The sequence below is a fragment of the Oenanthe melanoleuca genome, chromosome 3 (genome assembly GCF_029582105.1).
Source record: "Oenanthe melanoleuca isolate GR-GAL-2019-014 chromosome 3, OMel1.0, whole genome shotgun sequence".
Lineage (NCBI taxonomy): Eukaryota > Metazoa > Chordata > Aves > Passeriformes > Muscicapidae > Oenanthe > Oenanthe melanoleuca.
In genome coordinates, this window is record NC_079336.1 from 26,945,867 (window position 1) to 26,973,065 (window position 27,199).

General features: G+C 33.8%; 1 protein-coding gene across 6 annotated transcripts in view; it reads left to right on the forward strand.

The window, feature by feature from the left end:
* Nucleotides 1-27,199, forward strand: part of ADGRB3 (adhesion G protein-coupled receptor B3) — a 439,829-nt gene that overhangs the window by 260,165 nt on the left and 152,465 nt on the right. For all 6 annotated transcript variants that reach the window (XM_056488286.1, XM_056488289.1, XM_056488292.1 and 3 more), the window contains one exon: nucleotides 4,130-4,173. In XM_056488286.1, the coding sequence (XP_056344261.1) occupies nucleotides 4,130-4,173 (44 nt within the window). The remainder of the gene's footprint in view (nucleotides 1-4,129; nucleotides 4,174-27,199) is intronic.

Consider the following 27,199-nt stretch of genomic DNA (forward strand, 5'->3'; position numbering starts at 1 on the left):
GCTAATAAAACAAGCACAACATAGGCAAGACTAGACTAATAAAAGGTTGAACTGCTAACCCCAGAAAATGAAATCCTACAAAATTCTTAGAGAGGGCTTTCTTTTTCATCTCTTTTTTATCAGTGCCTTTGATTAATTTACAGAGGAAGTTTTTGCCAAGTTTGAAGAACTTGGAAATTAAACTTCATTGTTACAAAAGATCAGATTAGGGACGCTGATTGTCACCTTGCTTTGGCAACCTTTCAGTAATGGAATATTAATTAATATTGTATGAGCTCATGTCTTGACAAAGCAAAAAGATAATAACCTTTCCAATACATATCAGATAATTTCCCTTTTTTTGTTCAGTTTTTTATCCTATAATATAATCTAGAGAAGCATCCAGTGCTTTGGTCTAATTTTCATACATACTATATTTAAGTAGGATCTCAATCCACCTGAATATACAAGTTGGATTGGCAGATATAATCCAAATATATTGCTCCAGAAAATCTGTGAATACAAATAAGTTATATAATTTTAATATCTTTAAACATTGGTCATTTGTGTTCAAGACTTAGCCTTCATAATGGGACTTTGGTTTAAAGAAACAGGGCTATAGATGCACAGAAATAATATTTTATAAATCTGAGTATTCTTTTAGACTGAATCTAATTCTTTGCTATAATTTTCTCAGCTGAAAATAAGGATTAATTATATTATAACATATTACCATAGAATGAGCTAGATAAAACCATTGTTAATATATCTTTAATATTTTAACCTTACGCATTAATGGCTCACAGATTAAATGTTATGTCAGTTAAATAGATTAATTATTAAAGAGAAAATAAAATATGTTCTCTTTCATCTGATTTTTTAATATGTCAGTGTTGTATTTGTTGTTTCCAAATCTTTGTTCTTAGAAATGCTGTTCATTTATTCAGAACAGTTTGTTTGCAAATTGATTTAATGATGATATTTTAAGCATTTTGTAGAGCATGCCTACTAGTACATAGAAGTATATACACATTTTTTCTTTCACCTCCTTACCTACTGATTAAATTAAGCAAATAAGACATTATGAAAATTATAGGCAAATGGATCATTTACAAAGAATTAATACAGCTAATTAAAATCAGGTTTATAATACCAATTTATTCAATATTTATAGTAATTTCTTCTTTTTTTATCCAGTTTATTAATAAAACTGCAGGATTATCTTTTGGGGGAAGTGCAAATCACAATTGAATGTGCTGTTTGAAATATATTGCATGGTATTTGGATTTGTAAGTAAATAAAAATATAACAGAGAGCTGATCAGAGTGGAATGTGGGTTGCAATGCATCATTGCTCAGTTGGTTGGAGCACTGAGCTAATAACAAATAGCACCAAGATTGTGGGTTCTATCCCCCTCTGGCCATTCACTTAAGAGTTGGGCTTGAGGATCCTTGTGGATCCCTTTCAATTCAGAATATTCTGTGATCTGTTATTTTGAGAACAGATTTGGTCTTATAAACTGTGAACATATAGAGGAACATGGCCACATTTTTCCAGTAGTTTGATTAAAGGTACACTTTAATCAAAGCAATCTTTTAAAAAAATGAGCAACTCAAACAGAATCCTGTTTGCTCTAGAGGAGGTATGAGCTCTCCCCTTCTGACAGCACAGAAGTTTACTCCAGGGCCTCTAGAATAACCAGCCAGCAGTAGCATAGGACATGAAGCTTTCAGTACAACTGAAAACCCTGGCTACAAAACACAGTTGGCACTGTGCTGGGTAGCTGTCAAAGTTGCCAATCACATCTCAAAAGTTCAGTTTTATATGCCAGACAGAGATACATACACACTCACACCCATATGCCCATTTCTGAGATATCCAAGTAATGTACTGTAGTGTATAAATCAATGCTAAGCAGTTGTAAATGCTAATGAGCACAGTAGCTGCTTCCTTAGCTGCAGCTGAGTAATTAGCTGGTGAGAGCAGTGCCCTCACAGAGAGCCTGGCTGTTGGAGGCAGCTCTGCAACAGCAGTGCAGCATTGCCAAGGGGTACCCCAGAAAGGATGTGAAAAAGGGAGCAACAGATTAAAGGCAAAGAAGCAAATAGAGAAACAGGCTCTTTGTGGTCCCTGCCGTGCTTGGAGTGTTTGATCAAGTATCAAAAGAGGAAGAAGTTCTGAAAGGGTTCTGTGCCCTTGCAAGCTGCCACTTCTGGTGGAACAAACCCTCCCACAAGACTTTCTTGTGGAACAGGAGTATTATTTATCCTGCTTCCCCTGTTTCTGCCTAATCACTCATTAGTGACTGCAATGGCCAAACAAACTCTTTTCATTCGAATAGATTTCAAAGAGAGCAAAATGTGTGATCTGACAGCAATTTTATTGTGTTTCAGTTATCTGCAAAGGTTTTTATTCCCCTCCATTTTTTAGATTTCTTTATAATGGACTTTTTTTTTTTTTTTTTTTTTTTCTAAAAGTGTTATTGTATTCATTCTATTTGCACTGTGGGAATAGCAAGCATAAGCTGTATGATGTCCACTGCTGAGAAAGACAAGTCTTAGATCTGAAAGATGCAAAGCCTTATTATGATGCAGTTATAGAAGTATGTTTTTAATAGCATATAGCTCTATCAGATTTTAAGTAAAACTTCTTCACTTAGACTTACTATACAAATTATTACTCTTTATAAAATTACATTTTAAAGAAAAATTTAATTCTGCACTGGTATTCTTTTGTTCCTAATTCTCATCCTTCTATCTCTTAGTCCATCAATGTATCTGAAAACTCCTGGCAGGAGATGCAGGACCTGGTCTCTGAATCTCAATTGGCCTATTATACACTGCTTTATCCTGTGCCCTCTTCACCTTCCTCTTCTTTGTATTATAAATACTTCAAGGGATGGAGCATCCTTTATTTATGTTTGTACAGTGCTATGTAAATATAAAGTGCCATAAGTATATGTTGGTTTTAAATATTTATACTCTACTCATAAAATTCAATGCAGTCAGCAAAATACTGAAGTAGAGGCTCGAAAATTCCCTAAATGCCTCTCTCACAAGCATCTCCAGAAGGACCTTTTTTATCTTTGATAAAGAGGTAGATGGAATAATTTAAATATTTAATAGATTTTTACCTTATACATTGCCATGTTTTTCTATAAATAAATCATTTTTGAGAGTAAAATATTAAGGTGTACTTTGTTTATATGAAAGTACCTTTATATCTACTGCATCTACACTGTTCACCAGCACTGAGATCCAAAAATAATGAACTCCACCTGTTTCTTTGAATCACTTATGATTTTTAAAAATACATCTTTATTCTATATTTTATGTATTTTTTATGTAGTTTTGACTCCTGGGAACATCTAATGCTTATAGTGAACAAGAATATAGTTTAGAACTTCTAAGTACTTCTAAGTCAATTTGAGTGAATTTTAATTTTGTCTCTACACTTCCTAGGCAACAAAATAGTCATGTATAATTTTATAGATTTTTCAATTTCCCAAATTTTTTTCCATTGTTCAGTGATCTGTAATAAAAACCTAGATTCCCATCCTGTTCTAAATCAAATCAGAAATCTTCCATGGACTTCGACAAAATGGGAGCCAGTATTGCAAAGCTCAACTACAAACAGAAAAAAAGAAAATTTTTGAGCAAAAAACTCTGCTGATTTAGGACCTAATTGGCAAAACCTTTGGGCACTGAATGTGGGGTGTGTGAATCTGAAATCACATCCTCAAGACATTTTGCCCAACATATGCTTAAAATGTTTAAAGCCGTTACTGATTTTGACATCCAAGTTCCTAAGGGCTCTAAAGTTCTTCCTCTAAAAACACCAGAAATGTTCAGTCAATTCTCTTAACAGGTTAACAGATTATTTCATCTTTTACTTCCACTAGGATATACCAAATAGACAACTTTATGCTTTCCTTATCTAAGCAGAGAATGCACATATACTCTGCTCTGAGGTTCAAGTGTCTTCAAAATACCCTATAAGAATTAACTTTAAGCATTTGCCATTTCAGTGGCATCAATTCATCAGAGTATGAGGATGATCTTGAAGGAGGAGACCAAATGCATTTTTAGGTCTAGCATGACAAATATTTTTGCATACGGGTAACTAATAGGTCTGTTTGTTTTCTTCTTAGGGCACATTGAATCCCTACTGTGTGCTGTGGGATGATTCAAGAATGTAAGTGACAGATGTTTGCTTCTATTGCTATAGCTCAAATATTACAAAGTACCTGATAATATTTAAATAGTTGGTCTCTAAATGGGTTGATACAAGGGCAGAGAAAGTGAACCTTTGACAGAGTGGAAGTACTGGATTCACTTGGTTTCCTTTTTGCAGATATAGAAACTGAAATATTTCAATATCTCACCAGAAAGAGACTACTCACATAGTAATTTTGATCTGCTTTCAAGATTAAAATGAGAATGGCTAAGAACTGTAGTTCCTTCATGGTAGTTGCTGGGCAACAAGCAAGTGGGTAAATGATGAGACAAATAACTAAGGAAGACTCCCATTTCTGTTACTGCAGGGAGAAATACAATTTTCAAGTGTGATCCCCACAGCAATCTTCATTTCTGTTGGTTCAAATTTTCATTTTAGTTTATTAAAATAATAGCTATATACTAAGCAGTGAAATCTTACTATCAGTCTTCTACATTTTTTAATGTTTCTTTTCTACAGCAAAAAAGTAAAATTTTGCTGTAGGAAAAAAATCTGGTAAAATCCAGTTGTGGTTTATTATTAATCCCATGTTTGTGCAGTTGTAATTTTCTGCATTAATCTTTCACATAAATTTGCCCTTAAAGTCAAGGTGAACTTTGCATTGATGCAGATTAAGTGTTTCAAGAGGGATCCCTATACGGTTGCCATGTTATATTTTTTAAAGATGATGTACTTTTATCCAGTATATTATATATGTCTTCTAATACATACTGATCTACAGTGTTAGAAATTGCATGATTTTTGTGATTTTGTGTGTTTTTTTCCTTGAGCTTGGGTTTACATCAGCACACTGATGGCTGAGAAACAACATTATAGTATGGAAATGTGAAACTTTGGACATGATACTACAAATTTTTCCAAATACAAGTAGTGCTGTAGACTGTGCCTCTGCAAAAGAATCACAATACTGATATTTGCCACTGACATCGTAGTATTCAATTTCCATGAAATCTGTGGAATTAAGTAAATGAGACTTTGTACTATGCATTATTAGGAGCACATAAAAAGCAAAACATTTGGAACATGTCCTTTATTTTCTCTTCCCAGTATTTGGCTAATACCAGAGTGGTACAGTGCTTTGTTTATGATTTTTTGTATGGGCTACTTTCAGTACTGTGCATTTAGAGCACACGCTCTGATTTCACTGTTCCTGTCCAGAATATCAAAGGCACATTTGAGTATAATTCGACTACTAAAAAAACCCCCCACCACCATGTTGCATATTTAACAATGTGATTAAAAGATTTTATTTAGGTATTTGGAATGAATGTGCGAAGTAGTCGCAAACAACTGCATTTTGTGTTTGCCACTTGTTTTGAATTTCTCTTAGTAATTTTTATGGAGAAGTTCAGTGCTACATATAAGAACTGCTTTCCATATGCTTCAGAATCTAGACTGAAAAGTAAACTTGAGAAACATCTAAAATTTACATAAAGCTTACATAAAATAGTCTGAGGTTTTTGAGGGAGAAACATGTGCTTTTGTGTTCTGAAGGATATCTTTTCTTGGTATATTATTTAATACTAGCTATTGAATATGTTAGAAAATGTGAAGACTGGGGGTGTTCTCTGATATGTGACCATTTTTAAAAGTGATATGAGCCCTGAAATATTCTCAATAAGATGAGATGCAGCAAGGTCTGCATGGACACCACTGTATGATATTTTTTGAGAATGTGACATTATCTCTTATCAGAATGTGCAATAGCAAACTTCTACTTTTTTTTTCCATCCCTTTGGAGAATACCTCTACTGTTAACTTATTCAAAATTTGTTTTTATATTTTTTGTTATATTTTTATTTTTCATTTGGACCATTTTATTTGTATTTGGCCAGGAGTATTTCAGAATTTGTATTCTGACATTGTGAGTTTTACGTTATGAAAACTCTATAATGCTGATTCATTTTCTATCATTTATAAATCTAAACAAATAAATATTGGTTAGGTGCTCATGATTATGTTGGGTTCTTGGTGGCTTAGTTTTCTTCTATTTTTCTACTTTTTCTAAGTCTCAGGAATTAGTTATCATCACCAGCAGGCAACTGGATTTGATGGATTAATAGCCTAATTCACATTGCAAATCCTACAGAGCTGTGATGTACTCATGTCCTTCCAAACTGGATAATTTTTGCATAACCAGGACTTGGCAAGCATTCTGGAATAAACCCAACAAAAAGTAGTCTGCTTTAGTTGAGGGTACTTAACTGATCAATAGTCTGTCAAGAGTCAGGTGTTTTAAATTAAATGGTTTTCAGATGGAAACTGTGTTTGCTTTTATCATTGGTTTCCAGCCAGCAGCAACCTCTAATGGGTTTTTCCACCTTTTAAGCCACTTCTTCCACACTTTTATCTGCATTGGAAATTCACATTTGGTAAATGGTACTGCCTCTACTGATCTTGTCAGTTTAGTAATTCTTCAGCAGCAAGGAAAGGTTTTTCTGCTTGGATTTTGGACGTGCTTTTCAGGAGATTGATCAATGATTACAGTTCTCCATCTTCCATCCTTGAAGAAAGTTTTGGATCTCTAAGTTGTTTAATCACACCAAATCATCAAACTGATTCTACTGCCTTTGGTATCTGTGAAAATTTGGTCATCCTAACTTTGGTAAAAGCAGTTTTAATCCATTCTTTCTATGAGATTTGGTGGTCCTTCCTTCTGATTGTCTTTTATAAGTTTTCCCATTTATCAAGCTGGCAGTCTTGTGCACTTTCTGTAGGCATCTAGTCAAATGTGTGTACAATATCAAGACAGTGGAACTAAAGAACAAAATAATATGTCATGTATTAAACCAATAATGCAACATTTTATTTCAGTTTATCATCCCAAAATATAGAGCACATCTCTCTATGGTGACTGAAACCAGGATTTTGTAAGATTTCTGGTGCTTCCTTTGATACTTCCAGCTTCCCTACACAAAGCTGGTAGCATCAGTTGTGTGTAAGTGGTGATTTTTCCCCCTTGGAAATGAGTGACAGCTTCACCTACTCATTTCAGAAAATGTATTCAGATGTTGCCGTCAGTAAAGTCCTAGCATACTGAATACTTCTCCATCTAGTTCTTAGGAAAATTCTTGGAATATTTTAACTTAACATTCTAAGGAGAAACAATTCAGTTCCTTAAATCAACCAACCAAAAAATTCAGGAAGAGTTATGTCTTTTCTCTTTTCATTATCTAGCAAGAGCAAACAATCCCCAATTTGTGATACATTAGTTCAAGTGTCTCAGTCCACAAAGAGAAGGAAAAAGAGTTGGTCAGGTGCTAGCGCTGACTTTGCTACCTTGCAGAAGGATTTTAATGATTTTAAGATGAAACAAAACTTGAAAGCTTTTTTTTTGTCCTTCCTAGCTTTCTGGGAAGGAAAACAAGGAAGGATAGAAGGACAGTAAAAACAGTCTCAACCAACAGTTGTCACCTGTTCTGGCTGTCTCTCCTCCCAGCCTCCCAAACACTCCCAGCCTCCTCACCAGTATGGCAGCATGAAAAGCAGAAAAAGCCTTGGCTCTCTGTAAGCCCTGCTCAGTAATAACAAAAACATCTTTGTATTATCAGCCCTGTGTTCAGCACAAATCCAAAACATAACCCCATACTAGCCACTGTGAGGACAATTCTAGCCCAGTCAAAGGAGCACAATGGATGTCTAGCATCCATAAAAGTTTGGTCTGACAAAATTAGTTACTTGTCTTAGAGGACTCCAGCTCCTGGAAACTTGAACCAGGGTGCAGAGTTCAAAACACAGTAGGAGGCTGGAAAGGGAGGTGCCACAGTACTGACTGTGGGAAGTATCCCCCTCACATGCAACCCTGAGCTCACACCACTGCAGTGAGGGCGTGGGAAGGACATGGGGTAGATGTGTTGGGCCACAGAGAGGAAGTGATATCTTGCATGGGAGTTTCCAGAGTCACCAACTCGTTAGCAGAATAGTGCAGCTGGCGTTTGTTCTTTTAGAAGTGTGTTGGACATAAGGTGGGCACATGTGTTCTCCACAGGACAGAGTCAGCTGTTGCTGCTGTGCTCCACATCTGTATGCAGTACAACACGACATCTCCCAGCACTGGGTGAGCAAAGGGTTTCAGTATTCTGAAGCTTTCTCTGCCAGTTGCTGCAGAAGGATGTTATAACAGTATGACAGGATTTTATTTGACCATATGTGTGCTCATAATAGTTTGAGCCTGCTGACTATACAGTTGGAAGAAGTACAATGCAATTAGCTGAAATTTTTAATATTGCAAGAATTTTGACCTGGTTCAGTTTTAGATTAAGACAAGTGGTACATCTGCTCTATTTTTTTCCCTATTACTATGCTAGTTTCCATGGGCAGTGGTTTAGTTTTTCTATCCTTAAGCTATATGAAAGTATGAATACCCATATATGCAAAATGACAAAATGCATACATTTATATAACTTTACAATTACTCTCTAGACATATTGTAGCATTCTCCATTAAAGAGGGTTAAAAAAAGTTTAAAATTACTTTTTTTTTTAAATTATCCCCTACAGCTCTTAATTATTTTTCTCCCATTGTCCCTGTCTCCAAGTCTGGAGAAATAGTCCATTAAAAGAATTCTTCAAAACAAATAAATAAGGGTCTACCAACTAATTGTGATTTTCTGCAACTCAGCTTTGCAATATGAACTTGCGTGTATGCCAACAAAAAACTTATGCATTTTGTTGCCTGGTGGTAAAATTAACAGGGAACACTGATCTGCTGTGTTTTGCTCCCCTCCACTTTGATTTTTAAAATCAGCACAGTGGACCACTAAAGGTTTGGGGTTTTTTTTTTGTTTGTTTGTTTTTTGTCCTAACCTTTCAAACCCTTTAAAATATATTTAAGACAACTCTGTATAACTTTTGTCAAAATGTGTCAAACCAATCATCAAATCATTAGAATATCCTAAGCCAGAATTTTCTTCTGAAAATATAATAGAAACCTCCCCTTACCATATATTACTTCACAGTCATATTAATTTGGTCCCCTGAAAGGTATTGAGGAAATTGAATGACAGTAAGTATAGTTTGGTAACACATGCCAGAATAACCTCTGCTTATTCCATTGGCTGCAGTCAGTCTTGTTGGTCCAGCTTTACAGTCAGACTTTACTTCTGGCACCATTTTCAAGTCAGAAAATTCTCTTTCCATGTTAGTTTCTATGCTTCTTTTCATTAATGAACTTAAAAGCCTACTAGAATGCCTATTTTTATGAAGAACTTTCCCATGTAACAGCACACTGCACATTGTATTCCTGACAGCCCTGCATAAAGACTTGGAAGACTTTACAGAACCACATTCTTTTTCATTAAAACTGTATGGAATGAAAAACCTGATCCAAACTCCTTTGCAGACAACTAAAAGCCTTTGAATTATTTGAATAAGATCAGATCAAGTGGAGAACTATGCAAGCTGTGCAAGACCTAAATTTAAAAATTTTTAAATTCACAAACTGCTAAGATTATACTGTAATGCAGAAAATTAATTCTGAAATATTGTACAATATAAATGGTGTTTCTTTATGTTGAAGAAGAGTCAGACCAAAATTTTCTTTGCTTAAGTAATACACAAAATGAATCAGTATATATGGGAGGAATTTATAATTTAGTACTTTTTTTATAACACTGTTCTTTACTAACACCTACACGGCCATGAACAGAGCTTACATGGTATGCTGAGACTTATAGCAAAAAAAAAAAAAAAAAAGAAATCAAATTAATTCCTGCTAATAAGTTCACTTCTTAATTTTTACTGGGTGATTAATCAACTCCATTTGTTGAGAACTCAATTGCTATTTATTGCTGTTATATAAATGTAGATTTTCACCAACTAAAAATAGTGGTTTCTTGTAATATCAGGCAATTTAAATTATGGAATGTAACTAAAAAGAACCAGTGATTGTATCTTCATAATCGAATTTAGGGATTGTAATTGGACTTTTGACAGATTTTTAGGGTATAATGAGGACAAAAGATAATTGAGCAGCTTGAATAAACTTCACTACAGAAAAAAAATTAGTCATAATTTGGTTTTGTATCTAGGTTTCTAGAAAAAATCATGGATCTTACTAAGTCAAATAAAATGCAATTGTTTTTTTCTTAGTAAAATTTCACCAAGAAATGCAGCAAAAAGTGTCTGGAAATCAAGTATGGTGCTGGCCTTGGGCTAATTTATATGAGAAAACAATGTTTACCAAATGGAATACAGTTTCCAAAAGTACAAAATAGCACAATTGCAACTGCAAAAGTTTATCAACCTTTCTCATTTATGTCATGTACCTCTTAAAGTTTGTTCACCTGCAAATTTAAAGGCCATTTAACACAGAGGCTCATACCATCATCCCTTGCTTACTTCTACAGGATGCTATAGCATGGTGAAAGCAAAGCTGTTCATCCAAGTTCACTCATTAAACCCTGGTAGAGTTAGAGTTTCAAATTCCTGAGTTCTAAGTAACAATGTTCACTAGCTGTTCTCAAACCAGTATCATTCTTCTGCCATGAAGCAGATCTCTGAAGTTTAAATAGTTCTATAATGATATTTCTCATTTTTTTCTCTCATTTATTCTGATGATCTCATGACTGTTGTATGTTTTGGAGAGTTTAGCTGTGTTTATCCAACAGAAGTAGTGCAGAAGCACTAAAGGTCCTTGTATTATACCATCCTTAAATAAAAATAAAATCTGCTTGTACCACCAAAGAAGTTGAATAATCTGGGGAATATTTGCTTGTCCATGTGAGAAGAGCTGTGCACCTATTCCTTTGAAAATAGGGGTATAGGTCACGTGCATAAAATTGCTTGTAAGTAAATAATATTATTTGTTACTTTAAAATTTATTTGCAATCAGTAAAAAGCAACAAACAATTAAAAAAAAAAAAAAAAAAAAAAAAAAAAAAAAAAAAATAAGACAACTTCCCCCCCAAAAAAAAGCAGAATTACAACTGGTATAAATATAGCTAGTTTTAGTAATATGGCAAAGATAATATAATGAAATACAATACAATGTATTTTTTTGCACTTGCAGAATATAAGTTGGCTTGTTCTTACTTGAAAACATCTTCTAATTCTCCAGAATAATAAGTAATCCCTCTGAGAAATTGAACATCATGTAATTCATTGAAGTCTGGCCTGTGTTAATACAAAAAGTGTTTTTGGCGAAATAACATGAAATAAATATTTTAAATCGTGTTTTGAAATGCATCTGAGAGGTCGTCTTCCAACTTTATCAGTTTTCCTTGAATTATCAACATTGAAATTGTATTTCTTCCTGATAAAACTGTAAAACTACATCAAAACCAGTCAAACACGTGTCCAGTGTAAATCTGCCATATGTTATCAATCACAAATAGGTTCTAAAGTATCAGCATCTCACTGACTTCTCAGGTGTCTTTACACATAATTAATCTTTTGCTGAATCTCTGAGCCAAAGTTGAGCAAGATGAGCAGATTCAGTTAAATCTCTTCCTGGACCAGTCACTAGAGGGAAGCAAAGACCTTCACGTGTCTGTTCATGACGTCAATCCATGTGTGTGTCCTCACTGACAAAATCCGGTCAGTCTTCAATCTAAAAATTTTAAACAGGCTTATTTGGTGAAAAACAGTCCTTTAAAAAAAAAAACTAAAAAAAGAGAAAAAAAAAGAATAAAAAAATCTGTATGGTTTATTTCCGGAGGCCATTGTCATTACGATATAGAGTTATATTTGTCAGTCGTGTTTTCTGAATTTGAACCTAGACATGAAATTCAGTGCCAAGTGGATGAAGAAGACAGGTTTAAGACTTTCTGGCTTTGATGTGTCCCAATATTCAGAAAAATACATTGAAATACTACTAAAGTAGTTATGCATTTGCATTATGTTGCAAAATCTAAGATAAAATATACCATTTTCTTGATATCTTTATGTTGATTCTCTCTTAGTTATACATGCTTCCATTTCATTTTTTTTTCCTGTGGTACTTAAAAATCTCATCCTGTATAAGCAGTTTTTCAATATATCAGATAGATCAAAAGATCATCAAGTCATAAAATAAGACTACTTCATCATGCACTCTGTCTCAGCACAGAGAAAGCATAACGTGTGTATATATCAATTCACATTTATCTTACAATTTGTGACAGATTATACATGGAGGAGATTTTTACCATAGTTAATTCAACCCAGTTCTCCTTAGTGAAGATGCATCTCAACTTACCATTTTCTCCCATGAGCTAGGCTGGTTTAATTCCTTTAAAATAGAAACACTCGAGGGCAATGTTGCATTTGATAAAATGTGGCATTTCATTAAAGAAATATATCTAATATGAATTGAATTAGCCATAATACTGAAATGACCAGAAACAAGGATAAAAATAAGGTTAGTGTGTTTATCACTTAAAATTCTGAATTATTTAAAGATTGCAGAGACAATATTTGTTCAACTTATCACTTCATTTGAATAGAAGATCTTTTATTAAGCTTGAGCTATGCAGGGTGGCTAGACTTTAATGAGAATAATACAAATGTATATCAGGATTTAAGCGAGTTTAAATGGAAGGTAATATGCTAGATGAAGAGCTCCAAGCAAAGCAATTTCACAGAAAAACTGTTGTGTTGAATAGCTGCTAGATTAAGACTAAATAGATTTTTAGCTGAAAGCATTGTGTATTCGTGATGGGTTTTTAATGTTATCATCATCTTCTCTGATAATGTTGAGTAAGAGAAATTTCTTGTTAACTAAATGTAATATACATATACATTCAAGTGCATGGACTGGGGATAACATTCTGCAACTATGCTATTATTCAAAGTAATGGAGTATACAATATAATTATAAATTTCACAGGCTATAGGTATAATTCTTGATGCTACATTATCCTAATGATGCAATTCCTGGTGGTTGTCTTTTCTATTCTATCTACCCATAACTATGGAAGCAAAGCAAAATATCTCTGCAAATATAAAAAACATGCATCAAAATGCCATCATGTGACTGTCAGTTCATGACTTAACTCAATTTAACTCATGACTTAATGTCAGGTTTACCAGTAGATGCTTAGAAGACCCAAGCTTAAAACAGATTTGGAAAATAGAATTGGACTCACAGCGCAGGTACTGACACAAATTCAGGAGTCATTCCATCAGCATGAATGGCAATAATTAAGGGATTGCATATACTGACATGTAGAGTAATAGACAACTAGAAAAATAAGATCACTGCTTGTAATGAGTCTGATATATTTGTATGCTTAGCTTAGAAAGAGTACATTATTTGGCCAGACTTAAAACTAAATCCTTTAGGTTTATGCTGTGTCACAATTGCTATTTTGACTGGAAAACAGAGCTATTAAATGTCATTTTTAAATGTTGGTGTGTACTTCTTTGATACCTGCTCAGTTTTAATGGTTATTCACAAAAATAAGCCATGGTTTCAATGCATAAGATAGCTTTAAAGGTAAATATATAAAATATGAGATAATAACACAAACAAAAAATACTTAAAACAAAAAATATTTTTTTCCTTTGAACAACTTCTGATGGCATTTAGCCAGTATAGTGCCCTGCAGCTAGTACAGAAATTCTTAAAAGAGGGCAAGAGTCAGCAGCATTCAGGAAGCAGTCTAATCTCTTTTTAAGGAGTTTATACTCTAAAAGTTGTAGCATGTACAGGAGTAAGTTGATAGTATCTCTTTCTATGCACATCACATCCTCAGTCCATTCTTCCCCTCTCTCCCCCTTTTTCTTGTAAGTGGACAGTCACACATCTGATGTTTTAGGTACACAATTTGTGCATGTGCTTACACACATACTTCTTCACTTTATGTACGCACAGAGATTAAAATCTTTGAGGAATAAAGCATGTAAAAATATTTACCACCAACCCATCAAGAAGTACAATTAAAAATTTTAAACATCTATTTCTTTATTTTATTATACAGCAAAGCATGCTCTATATGCTACAATGTGTGTTTGTCTGATATCAAGTTCTACACACTCTCAATGTAATTTATATTGGAGAACATATATTGACCATAAATTAGATAACAAACACCTCTTGTATATTGCCTCTTTGTTGCAAATACAAGAGAAAAGCAATGCTAAATTTACAAAACCACCTGTTTTTCTCTCTTTGTCTATCATCTGTCAACAGTCTATCTTTCCTTACTTACTTTGCCTGTACAGTTGACTGCTAGAATATGTTTCATTTTTGTTTTTTCATCTGAAGCAAACTATTCTGTTCTCATATTTTTGTAATTGATTAACACAAGAAAAATCTGATTACTCACAACATTCTTTTTCTCTGAGGTGTTTCTAGTACATAGGAAAAATTTCTTCAAAGGAAATATATGGATTTCTAGATATCATAGTGAGTCAGTGTTTCATCTAAAATTAGAGAACCAGGTGCTCTTAGGTCCACAGTCCTATGACCTAGCCACTAAATTACCCCTCTTTCATTAGTCTAGGAAATGTCTAGCACTTGTGAAAGGACCCACAGCATCCTGGCTTCTTTCTTACCTTCCTGCAAAAATAGAAACATCTCTTGTGTGTCATTTTAAGGAACCATGAAATACTAGTGTGTAGATACACAGCTATGTAAGAATGATGACAATATTAAACTCCAGACAAAAGCCATCTTAATCTCTGAAAAACAGGGAAGTTGCTTGTTCAGACATTGTGAGGAAAGAACTGGCGAGAACTGGGAAATGAGAAGGCATTTGCTGACACATTCTGCTGTGTATGGAGTTTCTACAGACACTGTGTATTCTATTTTAGAGATATTCTTCTGTTACAACCTCTCCGTGCCACTGCTAGTTCAAACTATTATCCAAATGTCATTTTATAACCTATACATCTTATGTTCCTTTTGGTTTGACTAAACCTTTACATTTTCAGTTTACTTTGATTAATCCAATTGTTTCTGAGAAAATATATATCACAAAACCAAGGAAAACCCAGGTCAATGTTCTGGGAAAGTGAATAAGTTTTTTATATTATATGTATTTGATTTTGGAGTATAGGTCATCAGTGGTCAACTTTAAAGCTGATGTTTTTAAGAATTTCTCTTATGGATTTCTTTTTTGTTTAGTTTTGTCCAAAAAGAATGTATTTTCTGGATATGTGAATGTGTTTGAATAGGCCTTAGATTTAAGGGTTAATGTTAAAGGCTCAATTTAGATACCTTAATACAGTCATGTAGAACAATTTCAGGATATATGTACAGAAGATAAAATATGCCTTTCAAAGCAGGGGAAGACGCAGACACTAGAGGTCTTCTCTAGTAGTACTGTATGTAGGAAATTTAATCAGTACTAACAGCAGAATAAACTACATTAATTGAGGAAATTAAATACTTAAATATGTATAGCTGCAAGTGTCACTGCACCATATACAGGTAAACTGTACTCTAGGCTCTACAGTCTGTACTGGCAAGATTTCCTTTGACTAATGAAAACTTACATATTTTACATATTTATAGGTGCTTACATTTAGAAATTTCAATACCAGACTGAATTTTGCACTATATATCAATTTCTTCCTTAGCATACGGATTTTCAAATTGTGTCATTGACATAAACACATACTTAATAAAGATATAAGGATGCCCTTTTTAAAAATAACCCATGGACAAAGTCTTTGTGGAGTACCAGGGGTTTTCACAGCTTTTTCTTTTCAGGAGATAGCCCTGGCCGTCAGACTACAAATAATGATCTCATAAAGCTCATAAAAATAATAAGTATACTTGAAAATATTGAATATATACTATTGACATTGAACTCACTAAACTGGATATAGAAGAAAGAGGTTCAGAAGTAGATTAAAATGCTATGTTAGCTTTTATATTTTATATTAGTTTTTGAAGATAGACATTTTCCAACTTTGTAAATTCATTGTTAAGGACATAGTGACAAGTGGTAACTTCATGAAGGAAATGTCCTCCAATGACAACAAAATATCTGTATCGTGTTAGATGACAGGCAAAGCATTCAATAAAGTTAATAATGGAAATATTTAATCAATTTGATAGACATTTTTGAATTAAATAAAAGGAGAAATGAGTCCTTATGGGGAATAAGACATGCTCTGAAATATAATGTCTAATTTCTAAAACATAGTTTGTACTGAGAATCAGGATACAATAAAATAATGCTTCAACTTCTCACACACATGGGTAAGATACTAAAAAATGTATATTTGTGATCCTACAAGGTTGATTATGTTCCCAATGGCATTTTTGAGGCATTTTCTGCCCTTTTTACAAACCTATTTATGAAGTGAAAATTTAATATATTATCGGCCTTCCATTATATTATCACACTTAAAAAGCAGAGATTACAATGAAGTTGGTTAAGTGGCACACAGTCAATCCTTTCTCATTATAACAGTTGCTAAATTAAATGGTCTGGTGTTTACCATAATATTGCAGAATTTTTTGAATGCCATAATTGATATTGAACAAACTTTCCAGTGTGTGTTTAAAAGCAGTGTAGATTCTACACTCTGTATTAATGAAGTGACAACAAGCCTAGAATTTCATATATGTGATTAAGACTTTTTTCTTTCTTTTTATTTTTGTAACTGCAACACAAAATTTTGTGTGGTTATGGTAGTTTTTCAGATTTTTTCAGATTTTAATTCCAGTCACAATGTACCATTTATGACTTTACACAGGCAAATAGTCACTCAGGCTAACACTTCTGGCTGTATGGTTCTTCTGCTTTTTTTTTTTTTATAATAATGAGACGGTCTGACTTTTGTGAAGCGAAAAATCTAGTCTGATTCTGCATAGTGACACAAATAAAGAATACAAACTTTCCATGATTTTTTAATACCAATTGTATCTCAATGGTTTTGATTGCCTCTCAAATCAGTTCCTAAAGGACAAAAGCTAAGAAATAACCTTGTTAACCTTTCTTAATTGAAGTGTGTGATGTACTCTAAAACATAAAAGCTGTAACTGAATGGATGACAATCACACTCCTCTTTTCCCCACTGATATGGCACCATTATTTTGTCATGTGAATTGAAATTAATTTAACAAGACAGTTAGCACTTACACCTACAAGTAGAACCATTTAGGTGCAAACATCCTGGTTGCAGGGATTACCTGTGTCAGCAACTACATTGGATTACATTGCAAGAAAACTAATTAACAATGAAACATTACCAGAAGCATTAAAAGAAGCTTTTCATGAATTGTGTCTTATAAATATTCCAAAACTGGTTTTCTGTACCATACACTGAATAATTGCTATCAAGTTTGGGTTTTGCTTGCTCTCAGTTCTCACTTAAACCTCATATTTTAGTCTCTTCTTCAGTATGCTATACAGGACATAAATTCTGATCATCATTAAGTCACATTTTTATTACATTTCATGCATTCTTTCCAGAAGGATGTGTAAAAATAATGAAATTTTAGTCTGAGGGATATTTTGCCCTTTACAATAATGTAATCAGTGAAACGTGTGGAAACTCCCAAGCAGTTACTTGAGTGGTAAAAAGGCAATGAATAACATAAGGATCATATTTCTTTCCAGAGGAAAAAAAAGTTCTGGTTAACAAATAATTCAATATTTACTTATTTTGCTCTTGTGCATACAATCTGATAACTTAGAAATATCTATCTAAAGTTATTTTTATTTTAGCCTATGTGCTTTTTTCCTCAACCTTTTGGGATAGTGACATATAAAGAAATGTTTTAATCCTGCAAATAACATTCCTTGTGTTTTCAACTTGCTCTGCAACTGGGTGAAAATGTTAGAATTTTTTACAACTACTATGTCAATGACACTTGCAATTTTTTTCCATCAGCTATGAGAAGAGCAGATTAGTCTCTACTGCTAATTTTTAGTGAAAAAATGTAAACCAAAACCATAATATAGCAAAATGCTATAGAGAACTCATTCCAATTACTTATGTAAGTAGGTTCATTATCTTCAATCTATATCAGTTTAGTTTGATATTTGCACATTAAATGAGCTTGTCTATCAAATTATTGGCACTGATTATCTACCTAAATTTAAACTCCTGCTTTGTTGAACTAAAAGTTCCTTTATTATTTATCTGCTGAAAGAAAACTTCAGTATGTTCTTAAAGACCACAGTACAACTGTAGCTAAATTTTAAAAGAAAATAGGTATATTTAATACCAAGTGTACACGTGTCTTAAAAAGCATTTCTCAGGTAAAGACCATGATGCCATCCAAAAGTTTGGTAGTTTAAGCAGACATGAGTAGAACCAGGTTGTAAAGAGATAGATTAATTTGGTATTTTATTATGATTGAGAGTTGCTTTTACTGGAAAAAATATTTGTAGTAATCTTACTGACCATCTGACCACCAGAGTCTTCATTTTATGTTTTAATTGTGCACTTCCTTCCTCAACAAAACTCCAGGCAAGACATCTAAAAGCCCTTGAACAAAAAATACAGACAGATAGAATTTAATACACTGAAACCTTTTGTCCAAATAAGGGCAAAAGAAATACAGCATTTTTTCTGAAAAGCTTCTGCATCAGAATGGCAAAACTGCACACCATAAGATGATTCTTCATGTACTGAAGCTGCACATTTACTTTAATTCAGCTGTAACAGGTCTCCCTTAGTAAAAGAAGCACTGCTGCAGCTGATACCAGTATGCTAGACCTTGTCAGTGTTATTTTAAGAAGGAAAATAATTGCCACTTTACAAATTAGAAATCTGAAGCCCAGATGTGCTTGTTTGACCTCAACAGTGGTGAAAACACTAAGAATTCAGAGGTAGACATTGAACCCACAACTTCTGAGTCCATGTGGACTCTCAAGGGTTCTGTAGTATCAAATATTTAAGAACTCCCTCAAGCTGGATTCCCAAACTTTCCAAAGAAGAGACATCATCATTTGGTTAGTACAGTCTGCCTATTTGTAATGGTCTGGCCCTATGAATTATATATTTATGTATTATTTTTATGCAGACTGCAGCACAGTGCAACAGGTTGCACAGAGTGATCTTCAATCTAGAATTTCCAGACCTAGAGATAATGTTTGTGAACTCCTTCTATCTGATGAAGACCTGATATTGAGATGTCTCCTCTTGGAGGTAGAAGGTGTTTGAGACAACAATGCTTCTATCTTTCTGGCAGCTTTATTTAAAAGGGAATCATCCATTTATCTGTATGGTGCTGTTATCTATGAATGGAATGCAGTTTCAGGTGTTGATCCCTGTAGGCATTAGCTAAGTGAAATTCTTAACATTTCACTTTGCAGTTTTCTATTGATTTATCTGCATTTTATTCAAAGCTGCAGTTTGTCCCAAAGCACCTAACTCTCCCTATTCACTATTAAAAGAAACTGAAACACTTAACTCTCAGGTTTGTAAATTTTATTTTCAGTGCCATGATTACCATGTTATTTAAACATGGGTCTTTAATGCCTACCCCAGAACAACAGTTTCCCTGGGCTAGAATCAGTCCTAATCTGATACAAATCAGGCATTTTCCTGCTAGTCATTTGGCACCTTCTAAAAATCAGATGAAACTAAAAGAGATTCTGATGTTTTAGTTCACTAAGAAATAATTCTCAAGTGTGACTTTCCCATTTCACAGTTTGTCTTGAGACTCATATCTCATCAAAGAATTAGATTGAGACTGATTAAACACATATCCTTATCTGAAATCTACAGGGGGGGCAGTGTTCAAGGTCATCTCTAAGCTTGCAGAACTGAAGTTGTCTTCAACATGGGATTAGAAATTTTGATATGCTTTGTTACAAATTACACCAGAAGTATTAAAAAAAAAAAGTGTTTTGAGTCTTCCATCATATATCGTCAAACCTTCCAGATCCTCCCATATGTGTACAGAGAGATGCAAACTTCCAGAGGAAATGTTTTGGTTTATATATTGTGTTGTTTTCCTATTCTGTGTAGTTTTGAAAGTAAGGAGGAAAACCCTCTCTTTGAGAAGGGAAAATGCTAAAACCAAGATGACTAGTGTTGTTATTTAGTTTGGAAGATTCTTTTTCAGTTTTAAGCCTTTCTTGTGTGCATAAAAACAGCAACAAGTGTATGTGACTAATGGCAACATTTCAGTGTTGGACTTGTGATGAACTGCAAAACAGCACTTACCAAGAAGCATCCCACATTTTGCTATTTCTAGTTTCCTTGATTTTCCCATCCAGTGATCTGTAACATTGATGACAATATTTCCAGTATCACTAGAGATGCCAGCTCCAAAGACATCTAGATGCAAGGGGAAAAGTAATAACTATAAACTTTTTCCACACCTAGTCACTGCAGTGTACTGCAGTGTGGAGTCGATATACCTACACTGGTTTGGATACTGATAGCTGCCAAGGTGTGATAGAAACAGCTCAGCACGGGCAGGATAATTTTCTCTGATCCTGTAAACTGGAGTTATTTAAGGAGCTATTTTTTCTGAGAAAAATCACTGCTATATCATGGCAAAGGAATACTCTTTCTTAGACTAAAATAAAAATAAATACACTTTTTGGGGCCATGGTAGTTTCCTAACTATACATGCTTATGATGTAAGACTAAGACTATGATATGTGATTAATATAAAGTACTCATTTCAATAAATTAATTTCATTCAATGTTTAACACTGAAAGAATAGCAACTTTTACCTTGCTAAATACTGGTCAAATAACTTTCTATCTGCTTATATGTGCACACACTTTGCCCTCTCATTGGACATTTGGTATTTGTCTACTTGGGCTTTTTCTTTTCTGTGGGGCAAGGTCTCCTAGTCAGAAAGTCAGTGGTCGAGGTCAGTGTTTAAATGCAGGAGTGAGACTCACCAAAGGAAGAATGTGACTGCAGATGCTGCATGTGGGCAATGAAATTGCCTGCCTTCCTTTAATCTTTGATCCAGAGCAGCAGAAACAGGGTTTAGAACCCAAAAGTTAGAAAGTTGTTATACCCAAAGATTTTAATCTGTCTTCCATATACAATCAGTGGAAATGTTGAGCAAATATTTTCCAGAGTATCAACAGTGAATTCAGAGGAAAATTTGGAGGTTAAAAAAAAAATCATCACTTTAATATTGCTGTTTATTTCTATGTTTGTATTGTGGACATTGGAAAAAAAAATCTCTAAAGTAACCCTTAAATGGAATTGGACAGATGAAGTTTTATAGAGAGGGTCTTTCAGGCAGGAAAACATAGAAAACTTCTTGAGTCAGCAGCTCTGTAAGAAGTAATCTGTTAAAGTCCATTGCTAGTACTAAATATTCTTTTGCTTTTTCTGATCAGCAAAATTTCCTGTAAGTAATATTTTTCCTGATATTTCAGTTCATGTTGCATTTCTCGAATCTTCCCGTATAATTTCTAGAAAATTATGTTATCTCTCTACTATAAAATACACTCAGGTCTGCTCATTTCTCTAGATGTATATTTTAGCTTGCAATACTCCAGCAATTTTTATAATTTAATTTCATGGTTTGGATGAAATTCATAACCTATAAAAAAATATAGCTAGACATATATATAATGAGCATTGCCATAGGCCACCTCTTTCCCCTGTATTGTATATGAACAGACTAAATCTGGTTTATTCATTAGAAATATACAATGGTGGTGCCACCATATTTTCTAATAGATTATGAGAATATTTATCCTTATCTCTTTGCTTATACATTCAAGGAAGGATCAGAAATATCCAAGAAAAATTTTTTCTGTGCAAAGTTCATATTTCTCATTTTCTTAACTTTTCTGCAGCAATTTTTTAGCTTACATTTTCCTTATATTCACTCACAGAATATGGATACTTATTTTTATTCTTTGTCTCTCTTTTGTTTTGCTGTGAGAATTCAAAAAAGTGAACAATGTTTCTGATCTAGTTTAAGCATCTGTTTATGTCAACCAGACAGTACTAAATATCAGTGCCCTGATGCTCAGAACAAATATTCTCTGCTTCCTATTATTAAAAACTATTTAAAGAGTTATTTCAATTCTTAAATATTCCTGAAGCTACAGTAAACTGTTCTTTTATTATCTGAGAAATGTATATTATTCATCTATCAGGTTTTCATGCTGATGAACAATATATTTAATCTGAAATTCATTTTCTCTGAAATATATAATTACCTTAAAAAATGCACTGTTCCCTTTTGCAAGGCTACATCACGTCTTTTTGTTATGGTGGGTAAAAGACATCACAATGAAAACATTTTGCTAAAAGTTTCTAGTAGTTCTGAGTGATTCCAATAGCTGAATATATTCTCCTAACTAGGAATTTTTGGGATTGTCAATCATACTGTCTTTTCTTTTCCTATTACTATGCCATATGGAAACTTAGTATAGAAATTGAAAATGACCAGGCACAATTCTTCATCATGCTGGTGGGCTTGGAGTTTGTTATTGAGAGAGAGCATTGCAGTAAGAGAACCAACTGCAGAAATGTCACTGTAACTTACAAGATCTTGAGTACACCTATAACATAAAGGCAGAAAGTGCATAATTCCCAGCTCTGAAGAGTAGAGTTAAATAAATATAACTATTTCTATAAATGATGGAATAGCTAAGGTATCCAGTACATATTTTTGACTCAATATTCACTATTGAAAAATCCAGGAATTATTAAATCAGGTAGCTATGTAGCCATAGCTTCATTTTTATGCTAATACTTTATTCTATTCCCACCCAGCCATACTGTCCAAATGCCAAACTCTCAGATACAGAGATGAGATGTAAATCTATTACATAGCAGGAGGGTGAAAGAAATGGATGGAAGCTTTTAATGTGAGCTACTCTAAAAAGTTTTCAGCTCTCCATGCTTGATAGACTATTATGTGGACTGATACTACCAAAGTGAAAATTGTTAGCAGAAAAATGCAAAGTTAGATTACACTAAAATTTCCTTCTCCTCTTTTTTTTCATTAATTTTGGTTCTAAATCTGTTTACAAGAGTACTAAAAATACTTGACTTAGGAAATATTCATTTGAACATCAGTAAGCTGTGACTTGGGTGACTTTCATCTACATTATAGAGAACTTGGTACATTACATGTGCATACTGGGAAGGTCAAATAATATCTCCATGTAGACCATCCCCTCTCCATTACTACCTAAGTGCATTTAAACCAATTTCCAAGCACACAGGCATTTTTCTCTACCTAGCAGGCAAGTAAAGGCAGAATCAAGATTTGTCTGCTTGTATCATATGCTGTAACACTTTTAATTGAACACTAGATCTTTATACTGCCTCCTTCCCACAAAATCTCTCCATGTGTACAAATCCACATGCAGTTCATGACTGAAAATTCATGATCCAAAGGCAATAATTCAAAATTTGTCTCTTCCAGCTCTTGTGAAAACATCCAGTGCTGTGGCTATCTTCTCTGGAGGATGTGCTGGTACTTACAACACTGCCTCTGGCACTGTCTGCTGCTGAATTGCTCTGGCAGTGTTATGCTTCCATGTACCACTTTCTATTCACTTACCCTTTGAATTTTACAAGTACATACAATATTTTGTAATTAAATATACACCTATTCCAAAGTGAAGCCAAAGACATTTTTTCATTGGGACAAATATTCAGCTTTCACTTTTTATTTTCTTCATAAACTTTTATGCAAATATATATGCCACACACCTTCAGGTATTAGAACAGTTCTAACACTGAATTATACCATATATATATATATATATATATATGTATGTATGTATATATATGTGTGTGTGTATGTATGTCTGTTGCAAGGGCGTCACTGAAATGAGTTTTGAATAATTTTGAATACAGATGTTCTGAGTCTCTTTAATAGACTTTCCCAATGATAAATTAGTTTAAAATTGTACAATATTTCTTCCTAAATTTAATTTCAAATGTAAGATATTTCACCACACTTAAAAATTAATTTATTTATTACATTAAATGTTTGCAGGGGATAGAACAACTTTTCACCTTACCTATGGTAGGGTGAAACTTCACGATAGACTGATTTGAATTTTAAGGTCATATGCAGCAGCATGATTCAGTTTACTTAGTTAACTGTTCTTCAGAAATACAGGTACATCTTTGATCCACCTAAAATTTGTTTTACTGCAGTAAGTTGCTGACAAGTTTCCTTTGTACGTGGTTCATTAATTAATAGTTTTTTGAATAAATTAAACCAAGAAAAGAATTAACATGTACTCCAGTTGTCCTTACAAAATAATGCAAGAGAGAGTGAAAATTCAAAGTACTACAGAGAGTTTAATTGCAACACTGTCATGGTGTTTTCTCACTCTGTGTCTAGCAGGATCAGACAGGGAGTACTGGCTCACTGCAACCAGCTTCGGCCAGCAATCACTTCATAAGATTTGGTTATAAAACCTGTATAACAAAACCTGTTAGACTGTGACCTGTCCATGTTATCCAGGTTAAACCATTCTTTTCCATCAATAATTTTCTGGTGAATATAGCTGCTGTTCTCAAATATATCTCAGTCTTTCTTTTGCAAGATTTAACAAAATAGCGTTATTTAAACTTCTCTTTCAAAATAGATAGTCAGGGCAGAGAAAATCTAGTAACCCTTTCTTCACAGCACTTTCAATCTGAATTCATGTTCTTGAGCATGAGTGACAAAAGTAGGGCACATGGATTCAATATTGCACTTTAATGATGTGGAGGAGGACAAAGAATTAAGTGGTAATCTATCTGAGTCAAAATTGATTTGTAAAAAGCTGGTAAAGCATCTTCTAATGAAATAGAATTAGATATGCTTCTTAAATACAAATGTCAGATTTGACCTTCGATGAGGCTATTTTAAAGTTAGTAGGGAGATAAATACGACTTAGAACTGTACTGCACAAATGGTGAGACCTCATTATTTCAACACTTCAGAGCTGATAGAAATTTTTATATTCAGGAACAAAATGCTATATGTTGCCATTTCAAAAGTAGATTTTGGCAAGCAATAGGCACACTGATTGCAAAACAACTAACTACATTAAATAACCTTGGATTTAGTGATCATAAATTTATTTTAAAAAAGTAAATAGAGACACTAGTTAAGTCTTAAAGTTTCTCCAGTTGAAACTGAAGTTATGGAAAATTTTTATGGAAAAGACTATTCACCTGGGCAGTTTTATGTGAAAAATTTTCTCTATGAGAAACCTTGCATGAGAAGCTTCAGGAACAGCTGTTTAACTTCTGCTGAGGATACAAACACTGAAATGCAAAGAGTTGAGTATTAAAAGTATTGAAATATCTCTTGTCCTCCTTTCCACAGAAAGCAACTCTACAGAAGATTAATATCTAATAAAAGAGATAGGAAATTCTACAAATTTAAGCAACATGGATTTATGCAGAAATTGGGTTTTTTTTGTGTGTGTGTGTGTTTATTGACTAATCTTCAGTAATCATGCTTGGACTAAGGGAGTTTTAGTAGATATGGAGAAGCATTTTAATCTGCTATAATAAAGTATAACTTGAAATCTGCCAAGTAACACAAGACCAGATCAGATGGGAGTGTGACCTGTAAACTCTGTGCTGAGTATGTCTGAAGTGTAATCAAATATGTGTGAACTTCAGCACTGTGTGGTTTGAGTATTTATTTCCAAGTACATTTGGCAGCTCACTTAATTATGTATCATTAAGACAGCATTCAAAAGAGTATTATAGTGGCCATGGTATTAATGCAGGAAAACCAGGAGTCATAAAATAAAATTAGAGTTTTTCACAGGCATAAAAGTCACAGAAATGCTTTATCATTTTAGTATTTTCCTTTCCAGTAGCTTAATCAGAGAATCCAGAGTTCTCTGTAGATACAGAAGAAAAGATACCCTCAACCTGATCAATCTGAAGGTGTATTTTAGCAGACCTTTTAACATAACCATCTTTGCTTCTTGTGACAAATGGACCTTTCAGATTGACCAAACTGACCTCAGGAAATGGGATTTGTGATCATACTGATTTCCTCTCTGCTCAGGAATGTACCTGGGTGTACTTGGATGTGTCATATCCCGAGCAGGTTGGGGACTTCACATGACGGATTGATCAGGTGATGAGAGTGGAGCACCTGCAGGTCACCTCTGATGCTTCCACCACAAGAGGATCTACCCAGAAACAGACATACAAATGTTTTTAACACAGGGAAAACTTTATCTGGGTCTGAGAATGAGAAAAGAAGACACAAATCCATAAAAATAGTATTTTCGTGGTTAACTCGTTTCATTTTTCCCCCGCCCTGCACAAGTCCGTCCGTCTGAGCTGGGTGATTCCTGCTGCTGTTGTACACTCGTGCCTCTAGGTGGAACTGAAGGGATTGAGATTTGTTGGAGGACCTGTACAAACACACATCCAGTGTGTCACAAGTGTGATGATCTCTGCCTTGAAGAGTTTCTGCCTATGCAGCAAAGTGATATTGTTGGAGGAGAAACAAACCAGTAAATCAAACGGCTTGGCCTGAGTAGGAAAGCAGGAATTCATTAAGCAATCATTGACTCATTTCTTCAGTAGTCATCAGTGGTAGCTCCTCCTGAAAATTATGGCAGTTTTCTATCACTTCCTAGCACTTATTTCTCTTGAACTGAAGTCCTATTAAATCGTCAGCATGTATGCAGATTTTTTTATAATTAAATTTAATAGATGGGTTTTTTCCTATGTAATTTCCATGATTTAGAGCTACACTGTTAAATAAACTGCAGGAGAATGGCAAGTAATTCTAAAGTATGTGTACTGAGACTGACCAAGACATTTTATCTTTCTCAATTTTTTTCACATTCAATGAAGATTTAAATTTTATTTAGAGAAACACTAGTGGTATAGATGCCTTTTAACATAAAAAAAGTAATAAACTATGCCCAAAATATTTGAGAGCTACTAAAGTAATTCTTATTATTGTTCCTCATTTCCTATTTAAAAAAAAACTACAGCTGTATCTAGATTTAGTGTATTATATTTTTCTTTCCAGTCACACTGAGAAAAAGCAAAGGTTTTGCTCTTTTACCATCATCTGCTGATCTTCTGGAGGAATCTAGTAAATTATTTAATATTTCTGCATAGCTGTCTACAAGAGAAATTTTTATGTTCTTTTTCTATTGCATAATTTGTT